We start from the raw sequence: 17352 nt of genomic DNA on the forward strand, positions 1-17352 counted from the left end.
TAAGGGCTAACCTTTCTGAGTAAAACTTTATGCACTTCAACGAATACTTAGTCTTCAATGTACTTGTCTCGCAGCTCTTGACTTGCAGGTCTGCTCTGCTTGACGGCGACCTTGAAATTCCATTTTGGACAGCATTAGCCACCGAGTTTATATATGCTTTAGAGTACATGACGTCATATTCAGTATCCTTGTGCGCCATATTTATAGAAAAGACAAAACATTACTTTGATATTTGTACAATAGCCTGTAAGAAGTCGCGCAGATAGCCTTGTTGCTTTGCGCCATAAAATATCAAACCAACCATACAAAACTGTAAGAAGTCTGTCCTCGTGAAAGTAATGAAATATGTTGTATCGTTGGTTTATATTGGAAACAATTCAAAATAATTTCCGTAAACACCTTTATCGTCGTTTAACGGTAAACAAACCATATAACGACTGCATTTTCGGTATTTATCAATGGAAAAAGATTCGTGTGAGCACAGATTTAATATTATTAGTTAATAATGACGCCCTAAGTTACTGGACTAGCTGTACCAGTTGCTACCAGTAGTAATCTAATTTCGTCTAGTAAAATGTCGGACTATAGTAAAACTAACAGCTTATTAACAAGATTATAATATACCCAAGAAGTTGCAATGAACTGTATAGTGCAGAAGTGTATCGTGATGGTACGTGAGTAAGTCTAGAGGGCGTGTGTTTTACACAGTCGAAGCTAATGACAACAAGTTGTTTACAAAAACTATTTCGTTATAACTGAAAATGAAGAAGTAACAAACACAACAAATAAGTTAGTTTTATTTAAATAATCTTGTAGCAACGCTACCATACACTTTCTACGCGACTAGAGACCTATAGCACAGATAAAGAAATAATTAACATAAAATTACTTTTTAGTAGATTATACCTGCTGTACCTTCTGATAAGCTTATAAAGCCCTGGAGGAAGCATTGATAGTACTGTGGTAATACATTAAATACGCATTATTAAAGTGTTGCAACCAATGAAAGTAGGTCTAATAAATGTTATAGACTTGGCGTAGTAGATATTTCACTACAGGTTAATGTTTGGTGTAGTAGATCTAATAATGTCAGAAAAATAACATGCAATGTTTGATCGTTCTCTAATATCGGAATTTTTATCCAAGAAAACAATATGAAAACACTCGGAATAAGGTCTTCTATATCAAAAAGTAGAAATTAACTCGTGAAATATTATAAAAGGATGCATTTTGTTGTGTGTGTTTTTTTTTTAAATCTTTATAGCACAATACGTTTATGACACCATTAACACATGTCGTCTCTCTCACGATGGGTCTACCCGCTAGTACAGCGGTAAGTCTAGGGATTTACACCTCTCCAATCAGGGATTCGATTTCGGCAGATAGCCGGATGTGGCTCTGTTATAAGAAAAACACTCACACTTTTAAGCTGGCATGGAAGGAAAGCTAAACTACATAAAATTGGTGGAAAAGGCGAAAACCCTAGATAAAACTAAATACAGTTAAAAACCTCCGTGATACGATTAAGTCAACTATCAATTGTTTAGAAAATTGTAAGTTTAAAATCACTACGGAATGTGTATCCTAATCCGAAAATATGTAAAATTAAAACATCTGTTTGGCATGAATCTTTGCTTTTGAGGTACAAGTTTCAACATTTTTCGTTATTAATTAAATTATAAATGAAAGTAGTTGATGTTACTTTTGATAATAATTTCACAAATGTGTATAAAATTCTTAGTAATCTAAAAAAAATATTACATTATGAAGTAGAATTTGTTCATCTTATATCTGTTGCTCTTAATTTTCGGAATATTTTCTAACTTTTTATTTATACCCCAATTATATGCCCGTGATTTTATTGTAAATTTTAATGTTGTTAGAGAAAAGTTGCACGATATACTACATGTACTTTGTATACAGCTGGGAAATGAGCCCCAGAGTTGAGCGTTAAAATCAAAGTCTGTAACTTATCGCTGACCTACAATTGAACTTTAATTCTGGCTACTCCAAGAGTTGGCGGTGGGTGGTGATGACTAGCTGCCTTCCCTCTAGTCTTACACTGTTAAATTAGGGACGGCTAGCACAGATAGCCCTCGAGTAGCTTTGTGCGAAATTCCAAAACAAACAAACAAAAAAAATTCTGGCTACTCTGTAGTCTATTATATATTGATTGCTTTGCAAGAAGTAAACTGATTTTCACACGTATTTAAATCTTGTGTGATTTTGAAGATAAATTAAGGCATTAAAAATTCGTAAACGGTGAGGTCAAAATACTACACTGATGTTATTTCTGTAGTCAATTTCTCTTTAGGATAAATAAATGTTTTAAAACATTTTTTTACTACTTCATTTACGTTAGTGATTTTCGTGTATCTTATATTCATTTTAGAAAGTGTTTTAAACAAAATCGTCCAATTTTAACTTGCATTATTAGTTATTTTTGAAACAATTTGCCATTTATTATTAAAAATGAAAAAGTATGAAAACTTCAAAAATATAATAAAAAAACATATAACTCATATATTAGTTATTCTACGCAGTTTCAGTCTTTTAAGTTATATGCGCCATCTATTCATTAAATAGAAATGGCGGAGAAAGCTCAAGCGACAGGAGCATCGGCTCAACCTTTAGTTAAAATAGGCCATTATATACTTAGTGAAACTCTTGGTGTCGGTACATTTGGAAAAGTGAAAAGTAAGTGAGATGTCTAATAAGCAACAATTTAAGTGTCATATGTTTATTCGTATGTATTAATTTATGATTTTGTTTTCCTTGTTGCCCTCGGAATGTCCATAGTGCTAGTACTTTTTGATTTTGTTAACAACTTCTAAAGTAAAGCTTTCTTCACAGGGGTGATCGATAAACAGTTAAAACATCGTGTTTCGCAAGAAAATATATATGAAATATTTAGCAAGATAGTTTTAAAAAGAATAGCCGAGCAATGACATAGCAGAAATATAAAAATATTCTTGTAACTAATGAAATACAATTGGAAAAATTGACAAATGTTGCCGAACTTTCTTGGTAAATTAATTTTTTCTTTGTAAATAATATTAAAATTGTCAAAGTAAATTAGAAAATAATTACTTAAAGGTAATTATTATTAATGTCTTCTAAGTTTGTTTAGATAGTTAATTAGATTTTTTGTGTAATGATAAATTTAAAAACATGCAGCTGTTTGAAACATTTTATGGCTTAATGTAATGTCGTGTATGTACGTCTGCTTGCTTTCATAACCCATTGATGACCAAATTCATGTGTCTTGTTTAATAAGACTTTAGTCACTTCACATATACCTGGGAACATTGTGACAGATCTGTATTGAGAACTGGACATAAAGCATATCAACTTAGAGTAGTTCTTAATGGATAAACACCAGTAAGTTAAGTGAACTGTTTTCCTGTTAACTTGCATGCCATCAGAATGTGTGGAAGGTGTTAATCCCCAGTTAGTTTGGTTGTAATTTACAATATCTGCAAGTGTGTGCTTGTCTGTCTAGATAACTTGTTTAGCTAGACTATTGAGTTGAGGATGGTATGATGAAATATGCATATTCACTGTACATAAAACCTTACACAGATTTCTAAAGAACTAGTTGTTGGAGTTGAATCCTTAATCTTGGCAGGTTCCATATGCTCTGCATTGTGTTGTTTAATGTTCAGCTTACCGTCTGTGAACTTGAGTGGTAACCAGTAGATAAGTTTCAGCCTACTTGATGAAGAGTCAGTAATAACCAGCATATTTTAATTGCTGTTATATGTTTAGATGAGGATCGGCTGTTCTCAGAAAGGAGGAACTACATCTCCAATGGAGTTTCCCCTTGTGTAGCTTATGGCTTTTTATGTGAGCAACATAGTGTGGTGCTTATACTGCTTTTCAGTACTTTGATAAGAATTAGAACTAGGTGATTAATTCATTTAATTATTTATAATTGATTACCTATGAGAATTAATTAGTATCATTTAGAATAATCAATTAATGTCACAAAAATAACCAAGTAGTATTTTGGATTATTAGTATTACTGTTTCTGATTTGTAGTTAAGTACTTTTAAAATAAAGAAAGGAGATTGCTTCTTTTGACATGACTCAGAAATAGATGTTATTAAGTGTTCATACTTATAATAAAGTTTTAAAGATTTCTGTATTTTATTTAACATCAAAAATATCTTTGATCTGACTAATTCATATTGACAATGTATAAAACAACTTGTATCCATATCCTGTTAGTAATGAAATTGGCAGGCTAAGGCTACTGATTTGTAATTGTATAATAAGTACAATATTTCATGGTTGTACAACGAGAAATAATATATCCTCATTTAGATATATTCAAGTCATTTTTCTAACTTTAAATTTTTGTTGATGTGTTCAGTAAGTAGTTGGCATTTTGGGAATGAGATTTAGATCATAAAATTTTGCAAGTTCTATCTTATAATCAAAGTTGTATACCACAACTGTTGTTTGGTAAGGTTTATACAAACTTGACACTGTTTTAGAGTGAGGTTGTACTCATTTTAAAGTGTGGTATAAACACCTCTACAAGTTAATATAAATTGAGAGTTTGTCTCCCTTGGAAATGTATAATGGAATTTATCATTAACTTAAACATCTTAGGATTGAGGAATACTACAGTAAGACTTTGTTTCACTTAAAAGTGTGTTATTATGATTCATGCTACTATTTGTAATATAATGATGCATTATACCTGTTTAAGCAGTCACCTGCAGTCATTTGATACAGTAAATATAAGTTGACCAATCTCGGTAAAGACACTGTAATATTTTATTATTGTACTAATAGAGATTTTATTTGTTCTTTTGTTTTTGCTTTTCATGTTTAGTTGATTCTGTACTTAATATTTTTTAAATCTTCTTTGTATTGGAAATTACATAAAAATTTTATTTTTAAATCACTGTTTCCTAATGTGAATATCCATTTCAAAATACTACATGAAGCAGTATGAGTGTGTTTGATCTTGTGATAACTTCTGCATTGTAAATATGAAATCATACTTTTGTTAATGTGGATCTATCCCCCACAATAAATTATATGCAGAATAATGTACTTGTTACTAAACATTAAGTTTTGGTGATCATTACAAAATAAAGATTGTGACAAAAGTGGTACACACCTCTAATAATGAAAAGTGGTAACTAAATTCAGAATGCTTAAAGTATTTTTGCCTAGTATGTGTGTATATAAATTCTGTGAGCATGTCAGGCAAGTTTTATGTTTGATTTTACATATGTATTTGCACTGGAATTATAGATGATCTATATTGATACAGATGCTGCACCCACTTAGGTTTGTTTTTCAGACCAGTACAATGTAGGTCAAGGATCCAAATTATCAAAGTTAATAATGTAGTGGTGAAAGTTTTGTTCAGAGGTTTGACCTATGTTTTTGTTATGAAATTAAAAGCAAAGTAGTTTCTGAACACTATCTGTAACAAGTCTTACTAATTAATCCTAGTGCGCACATGTAAATATGTTAAACAGAAACACAATGTGTAGCAGGATGTTCCATAACTAAACACTAACTGGGTATAACAAATAGCAATAAGCAGCTCAAGTTGACTGTTTTGGTAAATTCTGTAACATGGAAAATCATTTTGTGTCATCATTTTTCATATAAAGTAATTAATAAACAAAACTTTGTAATTACAAGGTGGAAAACAATCTATGTAATTGAAATTTGTACATTTTAAGGTAGTTTTGAGCAGGTTATGCAAAGTATAGTTGCAAAAAGTAAGAAATCATGAGAAAATTATTCATTTATTTTGTGGGGTATCTCTTTCAGTAAGGGTTTCTATTAAGCTGTGTGTTATGCTAAGCTGTCTTAAAGGTAAGTTATTAATATTTGTGCCAATAACTTAAGTAGCACACATCAAATGTTATATTGTTTTGAACTAAGGTGGTTGGTATGGAATAAAAATTTGGAAAACTGTTAGAGGTGTCTCCTAGTCAAACAGCAATAACTCTTAGGGTTTAGTATGGTAAAATAAGGGATTTGATTTCCCTTGGTGGCCACAGCAGATAGCCCAGTGTGGCTTTGCTATAAGCCAACAGACACACACTGTTATAGGTAGAACATTCTAAAAAGTAAACATTGTTTACAACAGCTGACCACCATTCAGTATCAGGACCTTACACTTGTTCTTTATATTATCAATTAAAAACAAGCAGTAGTTGATGAATGTTTAAAAAAAGTATGCCTTGTAAACATTGCATCTCCAATAATTAAATCAAATCTTATTATAATTGAAGATAGTTATAAAAGATTGTGAAAATATTAAAAAATATTACCTGCTTCTGAATAAGAAGCAATAATTAAAGAATGTTTTTTTTGGTTCATCTATGTTTGATTATGGATCTTCTTATCTTTATGCAGTATACGAGTCAGTGTAGTTGGATAATTAAAAAACAAGACTTACTATAAGCTGCTGTACCTGTTTGTTTATCAAGTCTCAGTGTTCAGAATTATAGATATTTAAATTGGCTAATAGCCAATTTCATACTGTACTTATAGTGTGTGTTATATAGGTCAAAAAACTATCTGTTATCTAGTCCCTTCCCATTTCCTATTATAAATATTGCTTTTGTACATGTACAGCTGGATGTAAAAGTTGTTTAGGACTGTATATAAGTATACAAGCACAGTAGATTAGTTATGAACTGTAAAAACTGACACCTAAAATCATTCCTTACAATATGCTTGTTTTCTCAGTTACAGTGATAATAATTATATTATGGTGATAATGATCAAAATAGGATTCTTAATTTAAATAACTAAAATGGTAATTATTGAAATATGATTCATAGTTTAATTCGTTAAAGTGGACAGTGCTGTTGAAAATGTCACTCAAACATCATAGCTAACATTCTTCCAAGGCAGCACTGTCATTGAAACTCTGGAGAGTTGAAGATGAAACAGTGGACATTGCTGTTAAAAATGCCATTGCCAAATTGTTTTAAATGGCAATGTCCACTGAAACTTCTGCACATTCTTTAAAACTATGTTTTTTTGAAGTTTTTACCATGTTTATAAAACTTAAATGCTTTACCATCTTTACACATTGAAATTAGGTGTAAAGCTGGGCTATTAATTTAATTGATGTAAGTGATTAATTATGAGCTTTAACTACATCAATTAGTGCCATATGAAATGAGGATTAAAATTTATAATTACTGAAATATGTATGAGCTTGGTCCATTGGTCCAACTCTATACTGGGGAAGGAATGTTAACTATAATGTTGAATTTATTGCATATATCTACATATAATATGGAAAGTTTCAAATAAAACATACAAGTCTGTTGTACACAAGAAATCAAATATATTACAGAAGTACTTGTACTTAAGAAATACCTGTGAATTAATGACATTAGTCTGACATAGACCCTCAACATGGTGGAGTGTGAGGTGATGTTCACATGGATGGTAAATAAAAATAATTTTGACCATCATACAGTCTGCATATTAGATTTGTGAAACCTCTATAACCTTGGAAATGTATAAACAGTTTTTTTTTTGTATTCCTGTATATTACATCTAGTGTCTACTGTCCTTTACCATGAAATGTTGCTAAATCAGCAGTGTAGGGTAAAATAAATAGTTGGTAACTTTTGACATCAAATACATAACACCACTGTGACTGGCACTGTGTAAAATGTTGTGACATGCAGACTTTGAATCCCATTCATGCATATAGGGTTAAGTTGATTAATGTCATAAAAATAATCGACTAACTGAAATCAGGGTTCCTGATTATTACAGTTTTCAATTAATCCAACTATCCAAATTATTAAATTATTGCTATAGTGATTTATTACTTTTTAAAATTAATTTAGAGTTATTCACCTTAATAGATTATTGGCACAACTCACGAAAGTAACCAAATAATCATGATTAGTGTTTCTGATTGTTGTTATTGTCTAAGTCTTGTATGGAAATAATCAATCAGCTAAAAGTTATAAATTAATGAATCTGATAATTAATTGATTATTAAATTTCATTAATTGCCCAGCTACAAATAGGTGTGCTACTGTAGTTCATGGTATAAAAGATTCATAATTTTTCTGTGTTTAACAAAATTTTCCCATTTGACATCTTCTATATGTGGGATACGTTTTAGTTTCATTATTGGTGTTTTACAATATAATGTTTGTGATTATCAGTGGTTTAATATTTTACAAGTTATAGAACAGAGTATTTACAGGTACTAACAACTGTCTTGTAACTTATGATAATGTTAAGTAATGTTATCTTCAAACTGAATCCTTTGTTGTAGGGTGAATTTTGGATTACAGAGTAAATTAAACATTCATAAAATGTAGTAAATGTAATAGTGCTTCTGTGATCACATAATTTACCTTGAATCATAAAATTAGCTTTGTACTATGCATAATAACTAGACATTTGATCTGGTAAACAAATATGTTTCATTAACAAGTTCTATATTTTGGTGACAGAGCATTTTTTGTTTGATAGTGGTATCATATGTTGATTATTGTTGGATAATTTTGTTTTTTAGCTGCTCGTCATCAGCTTACTGGTCACAAGGTAGCTGTGAAGATCCTCAACCGACAGAAAATAAAAAATCTTGATGTTGTCGGAAAGATCAGGAGGGAAATTCAGAATCTCAAGCTTTTTCGACATCCACACATCATTAAGCTGTAAGTAACACGGCCACATACTGGTGCTTTTATTATTTCACTCTTAACTGATTTAAAGGTGATTCACTTTAATGCATTATTTTAGTAGTTTAGTTTTGCATGGTAAAAACTTGATAGTTGTTAACTTATAGTTCAGTCTCTATTCATTATAACAGAAGTTTTTTAATGAATGTATGAAATATAGTTTATGTTCTGTTTACATGTAGATTTTATTCTGTTTTTAAATAACATTTAAATATTATAATTATATAAGAATAACCATAAAGACTACTCTAATATTATTAAAGTTATAATATTTAAATACATGTTTAAGACACTATAACTTTTTAATGCATTTGTTTAAAGTAATTTTTTATCACCAAAATATTCTCCTAAAATGTATATTTATTGTTTGATTTTAAACTTATTGGTTAAATTTATAACTTTAATTTATGTTGCCAAATTGGTATAGTAATATTTTAAATAAGTTGTATTTACTTCCACATTTTGTGGAAAATTGTTTAACACTCCTACGAAAAGACGTTTCTAGTCCTGATTTCTCCAAGTCCGTTCCTCTGGCTGTGGTTTCGCTAGATAGTAGATAGGGACAGTGGGAATCTCGTTAATCCATTCATTAATGGATTTAAATGGCAATTTCATTTAAATACAAAATTATTAGCCTAATATTAATAACCTTTCAAGTTGCTCTGGGGCCTATTAGGCCCCACTTTTCGTAGGAGTGTTAAAGGCTATTTCACTTCTGATATATCTTATTAAGAAACACCTTTAAAGATGTAAGTAAGACTGTGTTATTAAGTGCAAAGTATAGCTAACTTGTGTTGCATATCCGAGCTTGTTTGTTGATGTTGTGTTACTTTTTAATAATTTGTCTCTGTGAAAGTTTCTCATACTGTTATTTCTATGTTGAATTATAGTTTAACATAAGGTTTATATTTGTACTCAGGTACCAGGTGATCAGTACTCCAACTGACATCTTTATGATCATGGAGTTTGTGTCTGGTGGAGAGTTGTTTGATTACATTGTCAAGCATGGTAAAGTGAGTATAAGTTTGATCAATGTCTTCTTAACCCTCTTGATTACTAACTTAAGAAATCAGCATAATAACTTCATGGATATTAATTTTAGATATTAGAAATGAATCAGATTTGACATTGTAAAGCTTTACAAGTTTCATTTCTGGCATACAAGACTGTGGCATGGAATACTCTTTTATATTAATATTTTTACATTGCAGTTAAAGGAGTCTGAAGCACGTAGGTTCTTCCAGCAGGTTATATCTGGTGTTGATTACTGTCACAGACATATGGTTGTACACCGTGATTTGAAGCCAGAAAACCTCCTGTTAGACAGCAATCTTAATGTAAAGATTGCAGACTTTGGTAAATTATTCTTATGATCTTTGATTATGTTAATACAGTGGCAAATTTACTTTTAAACTCTGATTATAAGTGAACTTAACGAATAATAAAAGAACACAACATTGTATTATAGTTAAAAAAAATTAGTGAAGTAAAATAAAATAAATGGAACAAGCTACTGGGAGACTTGCAATCAGAAAACTGGTTTTTAGTACATTTGTGCATATGGGCCAGATGGTCAGAAATGTGGGTTTGCCTAAAGTGACCTTAGGAGGCATTAAAATTAGGCAGGCTTTTGATGTTTCTTCTTTTTTATGGGGTTATTCCTTTTGTGTAAAATATTTGTTGGCTTCCAACCAATTTAGCGGCCAAAATCTTTTGTAGAAAAATGGCATTGCTTATGTTTCTATATTTATATCTATTTTATATTCTGAAACTTTCATGTTAACATTTCTTCCAATATCACCTTCATAACTTTTTTCACAGGATTAGTATAGTATATTATAAATATTTTTGTTTTTTTAAATTTTGGTGTGGTTTCATTTGAAGTCATTCATCCTTAAAAGTTTTACAAGGGGCTCAATTTTTGTATTGTAGCCACTATAAAATGGTTTCATATTTTTGTTGGTTGGACAGAAAACATTATTGTAGGTCATTTTATTCCATTTGCTTTTGTTTGAAGTTACTTATAATGGGTGGAATTCCACAGAACTAGAATAACTTTGTTGTGTATTGATTGATATTTATTTTTAATATTTGTCATTACTTTAAAATGAAATCAAAAATATGTTTCAAGTGTAACTAAGGTGTTATAAGTATGGTTTTATGTGCAACTAAATATATTAAAAGTGGTTTAATATCTGTAACACTTGTTTGAGTATTAACTGATATGTGATATCTGTGTAGGTCTTTCTAACATGATGATGGATGGTGAGTTTCTTCGAACTAGCTGTGGCTCACCAAATTATGCTGCTCCTGAAGTCATCTCTGGAAAGTGAGTACAAAGTTTCTGTTGAATTAATCAGATGTGACTTTTATTTTAGTTGAAATGTTCGTAATGTTTACAAACACCTGTAAGAAGCTGAAAAATACACACAAAATCAAGTAGTTCAAAACTATTTTGCTTCAAATATTTGATATCAGGAGTGAAAACCAGTTTATTTGAGAGTAACATATCAAAAGTTTGATATTGATAACAAACCTCGATGTTTGCTTATTTATTGCAAAATTGATCTAGAACTGATTAACTCATTTTATAATAAACAAAAAACTAAGCCTACAGCACAGTGTGGGTGAGTAAGGCAGTTTTCTTGTTCTGGGTGTGGATGTCTACACAGACCCTTCACGAACCATTTTACTACTTTAGTCAAACTTAGTGATGTAACAAAACAGTAAAGTACAAATGAAGTGTACATATTGATTTCTATTTAATAAAGTTTGAGCATATGTTACAGTAGATAAGTAGTAATTAATTTGAGTGCAAAATATTTTTTTTTCTTCATTAGTGACTGATGTGTAAAGTCAGAAGAAATCTAGGTGCATTAAACAATGATTGATAATCTGCTCTTGCTTATATATTTCAATACACATTTTGAAACCATTTTATATACTGTAGTTGGTCACACTGCTCTGCTTCCCCAGCGTCTGTTACCTCTCTATTTGATAAACTGATGTGAAAGTCCATGCAGAATTTTAGCAGGTTTCTTGAGTTACGTTTTGACAAGTCAACAATACAGTATAGAAAACTGAACAATAAGCTGCTTTCTTTTAGTTGCTCAAAAATTCTGTAGATTTAAGACCTACAATTTTGTTAAATAAATTGACTTTGAAGTATTGCTATAAATTAAGTATAGGTTCACCATAACTTTTTATTGAAAACTGTCTTTGTTTTTCTTGAGAAAATCCCTTAGTCTTGCACGTTTTGCAAATTAAAAAAAAAATATTTTTTTTTAATTTGTGTACTACCTGAGAACAAAGAATTATAGATTGTTAAGCTTATGCCTCACTACTGTATCACAGTTGTCTAATTTGCAGTATGTTTTTAGAAACTTCTGTTTTTCATATTTTTGGAATGTAGTTATTTTGCATACTTTCGGAAAAACTGAAAAACTTCTGTAGCTTCCATAGTCCATATGAGCCTTTTAAAACTAAATATATTATTATTATTTTTTAATAACAACAGTTTTTAATACACTTGTAGAAAATGTTTTGGTGTGACTTAAACATGTATGGATAACAGAAATGTTTTATTTTGTGCATTAGTTGATAAATGAATATATGGTAATATTTTATACAAGGATGAATTGGGTATCTAGTAGATAGGCAGGCACCTAAATAATGTGTGCTTATGTGATAACATTAAAAGAAATAATTTCATATTGACAAGGTTGTATGCTGGTCCAGAAGTGGACATCTGGAGCTGTGGAATAATTCTTTATGCTCTTCTCTGTGGCACAGTAAGTTGAATATTTTTGTTTACTTTCATCTCGTTTTGTTCTATCTAAATGAAAGAAGAAAATAATTCCTGGAGATCATAACTTGATATATCTTGCTTTATAGAGATAGATATCCTTCTGGAAACAAAAATTAATTAATTAAAAAAAATTGAAGTTTATTTGTTTATTAAAATGTATTGAGTCCCTAATTTAATGAATACTGGATGAAATACTTTGAAACTTCTGAATTACTTTTTACAGATTATATAACTTTTACAAGTAAAATATTTTAATTTTATGGTACTTACATGAAATTGCAGCTCTGAAATTTTGTGTGATCTTAACCCTAGTTGCTGTTTACCATAGTAAAAGCTTTCTATTTATTTCTGTGTTAGTCTCAAAAGAAAAGATGACTTGTGTATTAATTATAGTAACATTGGAAATTATATGATATTTTTGTTACATACACCATATTTTTTCATGAAGAAAGGTATATGCATTGTTAGCAATAAAAATGTCATAATTCAAAGTGCTTTACATATTTTATCATTTATTTTTTGCGTGTGTAAAAGTATAACAAACTAAGTATTTCTAAAGTGTTTGTAGAAGAGTTAACTATATGTTCTTAGTAATATTTTTGAGTAAATCACATTTATGCTCAATATGTACAGAATATAAGTATCAGTTTAATATAATAAATACTCAGTTTCTTTGAATGCATCTCCAGTGGTGTAGTGATAAGTCTGAAGACGTATTGCACTAAAATCTGAGTTTTGATACACTTGCTGAGTACAGCCCAAATAATCCATTGTGTAGCTTTGTGCTTACCAACAAACGATCTGTTAAAAACAAAATACATGGTCATATACTTGGATTAAAGATGAAATATATTGCTCTCCAATTGAGAATTTAAAATTTCAATAATTGTAACTGTGGATATTTTCATGTTTGTAGTTTTGTGCATCAAGTGAAATATTTTAGGGTTACATATTTAGTATGTGTTAATACTTTTAATGAAAACTACTTTACTCTCATTTGAAATGGATGGTAGTATAGTAATTTTAACTAGATACGCTAGAAACAACCTTACATTAAAACATCAACTTTAACTAATATTTTGTTTAATTTTCAGCTTCCCTTTGATGACGAACATGTTCCTACACTCTTTCGGAAAATCAAATGTGAGTTGCAGTTTGTACCAATACATATGTTTTTAAAATAAAATACCTAGACTTAGTTGTACTGACTAACTTCATAACCATTTTATTCTTGTTACAGGTTTCATGCTATAACTTATAATACAGTATATATGTATCTTCACAAAATTTGACAGACTTTTAGTAACATTACAATAGTACAAAAAATTAGATTTTTCTAATTAAGCATTTTTAACCCCTTACTTGCAAGGACCATTTTGACTTATCATGAGGGTAAAATTGCATTTGTTAATTGAAAAAAGTATAGAGAACACTTATTGGTTTTCAGATGTTATTTTTATAAATAGTACCATAACATTAAATTATTTGTTTTAAATAGTATTATTTAATGAAGTTTGAAGATAAATTTAATTTAAAAATTCCCAAAATATGTTTGAGACTATAAATAAGTGCCTTTTTTTTTCTCAACATTTAAAAAGAAATTTTCTTGCACTTTAACAGTGGTTTTGCCATATATGATTGGTAACTAAATGTTTTGTTTAGTTTGTTTTCTTTATAAGATAACATTTGGGCATGTCAAACCTTAGTTGAAAATCTTTTAGCTAATCCTACTCAAACATGTCAATTTCAACATTATGTTATTCTAACTGCTGTATTTCATGTTTGACAAATCATAAGAAGATAAGCAAAGCACATGAAGAAACATTCTCTAGATCATACAATATAAACCTTTGATGCATATTATAGTAACTGCTATATTATGTAGAGGTTTTATTTAGTGGTGGTCAATAGTACTTGTTTCATTAGGCTTGAAAACTTGCTTCTTGAAAAAAAAAACTGGGACGAGATTTTTATTATTTATTTGTAGTACATTAAATCGTGCTGTATCATATAGCTACTTGTATTCATCATTATATTGAAAACTTAAAATATATATATTTTTAGGGAAAAGTTGATCCACGAATGTTAGGGTTAAGATCGAGTGGCATGTGGTCTTCATGTGAATTAGGCTTAGCACTTTGAACTTAGAGTTTGTGATTTTTATATTCTTTTGTATTTAAATTAACAGTTTTAAGTTCAATATTTCAACATAATTTTATATTTAGTTCATAATAAAAATATGATTCAGTATTTAGAATGATAACCATGTGTGATATGTACGTACTAGTAGTACCACTTAAAAATTTTATGTATTCCCTACTTATTATTCTTACGTTGTAGTGAGGCCCATACTTCTGTTGTTGTTGCTTTATACATAAAAACAGTCTTAATTGATATTTAAAAAACTTTGTTCTGATATTTTGCAAAGGATTCAAAATATGGTGTACAAGTGACAACAGTAAAACCCTTATGTTGATTGTGAAACAGACTGATAACACTTGTCTCATAGTACAGAGGAAGCTTTGATATTTTCACAGTTTAAGTTTTAAATTCTAATATAAATCTTTCCTATAATGAGAGGAATGTGACCGGGACTAACCTGAGAAGTGTTGTAAAGTGATTTTTTTGTAATTGTCTGTATTCGTTGGTATTCTCTTGTACTAGGATTTGAGGCAATTAAAGTTTTCTCTGCATAGTGAAACAACATTCAAGGACATTTGTTGAAATAAACTTGTTTAGAAGTTCAAAGAAATGATATTCAAGTACTGAAAAGCTGTCATACTATCATATCTACAGTAATGTTCAAATACACCTGTGGTGCACTGAACAAGAGTAAACCCCAACAGGCATAATAGTTTACAGCAGATGTACAAAGTTTTTGCAGCTAACGTCAGTTTTTTTATTGGCACAGTCAGCAAAAGTATTGCTGCAGTGAAGCATAAACTTGAAATAAAAATACATTTATGAAACAAAACTAAAATGTTTATGTATCCATATAAACGTGACATTATATTTAGAAATAAAAAATAATTTATTATTTAGATATACTTATGTATCACTTGAAATCATAAGGATAGTAAGTGATTATTAAAAAATTAAAGATAGACAAAATTAGCATTTTATGGATGATAAAAAGTTTTTAAGAGTTTTTCAAATAATGTATTAAAACATAAAAAGTAAGAAGTTCAAATCTGGAACAAATATAAATATAATAATCATGTCTTATAAATACAGTTACCTAATAATTTCCAAGATATTAAAGATCATAATGCAGAAAATCTACATTTATCAAAGTGACAGGTTTTATGTTTCTTAAATTACATACAGTTATGAAAGTTCTTATGAATTTTCAAACAATTTCATCCACTAGTTTTATTGTTGGAATGAAATATAGTAAGAGTTGTATTTGCTGCACAGAAAGTTAGTAGCAAGTAGTAATTAGGTTAATAAAGATTTCTCTGGGATTATATATCATAGTAGTTTTATTTACTAATCTGTGTGCACAGTTATTTTCATGTTAACATTTATAATATTTTTATTTATCTCAAAATGTTTAAATTTCATTTGTGTAATTTCTATAACCTAAATAATATGGGCCTGTGATGGTTTTATTGCCTTGAAATTTTTACATTTTCTACAGCTGAGTCTGAAAATGATATCCATAATGTACAGGTTTTTTCATAAATTTTTTTAATGCAATAAATAAAAAAATACCACAACGTATAGTTACGAGATGTAGATTTTACAAAGAACATCAGGATGAATGAGGATGCATGTTCGTTTGACACCACTGTTCTTTCCTTTTCTTCAATTTATTTATATTTTAATTAACAAACACAATAATAAAGAATTATCATTGTGATAAATTAAATAATTTAAGTACATTTGTTTTACCTGATTTGTAAAAAATTATTACATGATAGAGAAAAATGAATATTGTATTTGAAATCTGAGTAGCTGAATTATTATAGAAAATCTGTTATTAATGCCAGTCAAATTTACAAAGTTTAAATTTGCAGGCCTGTGTTATTTTAGAACAATATTTTTTCAATGAACTTTATATTTTGATATGGTCTTATCTCCTTCACACAGAGATGTCTCAGTCATCTTCCTGCCCTCTAAGCATTGCCCAGGGACTAACTCCACATGTTATATCTTTCCATTCTTATACCATCAGTACCATTTACCAAAAGTAATGGTTTACTTTCTGCCTTTGATCTCTTTGATGTTATTTCTGTTCTTCCCATCCTTTCATATCTCATCTTTTTCAGTTTTTTGCTGATGGTTGACAAGGGCTTTTTGGCAACTTTGTCTAACACATTCCATTTCTTCTAGTTTCATAAGGTGTTGTTTTCCATCATGATTTCCTTCCTTTTCTAATTATTTCGAGTCATGAATCCTCCATGTTCCTTTGATTTACCTAGTTGGAATCTTATTGTAGTCATTTTTTTTCTGTGTTCATAACAATATCCTTACCTTCCATTTACTACCTGATTCTGATTAGCTTCTTTGTTCTGTTTTTTCTCCTTACAGTGTTATGTGACGTGTACTGCTTCCTTTTGGAGTTTAAAATTCCAACTTTTTATTTCCTGAAACCCTTCTGTTTCCCATGTTGTATCTACTGTCATGTCCCTGGTTAAGTTCATCAACTTGTTAGGAAGGTTGCTTGCTGTCCATTGGAGAAGGTCATTCAGCCCAGAATGTAGAATACTCTAAGAATCTTTGTCACTCATTGTCTGCATGATCTGGATGTAACTTTCTCAGGTGAATATTATGTCCCTTCTGTAGCAGTTATACAAAAATTCATTCAACTTTGACTGGGGGTATATCTTATTACTTCC

The 17352-nt window shown here is 29.7% G+C and overlaps 1 protein-coding gene across 2 annotated transcripts in view; it reads left to right on the top strand.

Annotated features, from left to right (window-relative positions):
- Positions 1-2564: 2564 nt before the first annotated feature.
- Positions 2565-17352, top strand: part of LOC143223298 (5'-AMP-activated protein kinase catalytic subunit alpha-2-like) — a 28897-nt gene continuing 14109 nt past the window's right edge. Inside the window, exons 1-7 of one of the 2 annotated variants that reach the window (XM_076451093.1) lie at positions 2565-2697; positions 8538-8679; positions 9623-9716; positions 9915-10059; positions 10945-11032; positions 12425-12494; positions 13606-13654. In XM_076451093.1, coding sequence (XP_076307208.1) covers positions 2589-2697; positions 8538-8679; positions 9623-9716; positions 9915-10059; positions 10945-11032; positions 12425-12494; positions 13606-13654 — 697 coding nt within the window. In that variant the 5' untranslated portion in view covers positions 2565-2588. Of the gene's footprint in view, positions 2698-2933; positions 3028-8537; positions 8680-9622; positions 9717-9914; positions 10060-10944; positions 11033-12424; positions 12495-13605; positions 13655-17352 lie in introns of those variants that run through there. The other variant, XM_076451094.1, reaches the window with a different exon arrangement.

Source organism: Tachypleus tridentatus, chromosome 8 (assembly GCF_004210375.1).
Source record: "Tachypleus tridentatus isolate NWPU-2018 chromosome 8, ASM421037v1, whole genome shotgun sequence".
In the NCBI taxonomy this organism is placed as follows: domain Eukaryota; kingdom Metazoa; phylum Arthropoda; class Merostomata; order Xiphosura; family Limulidae; genus Tachypleus; species Tachypleus tridentatus.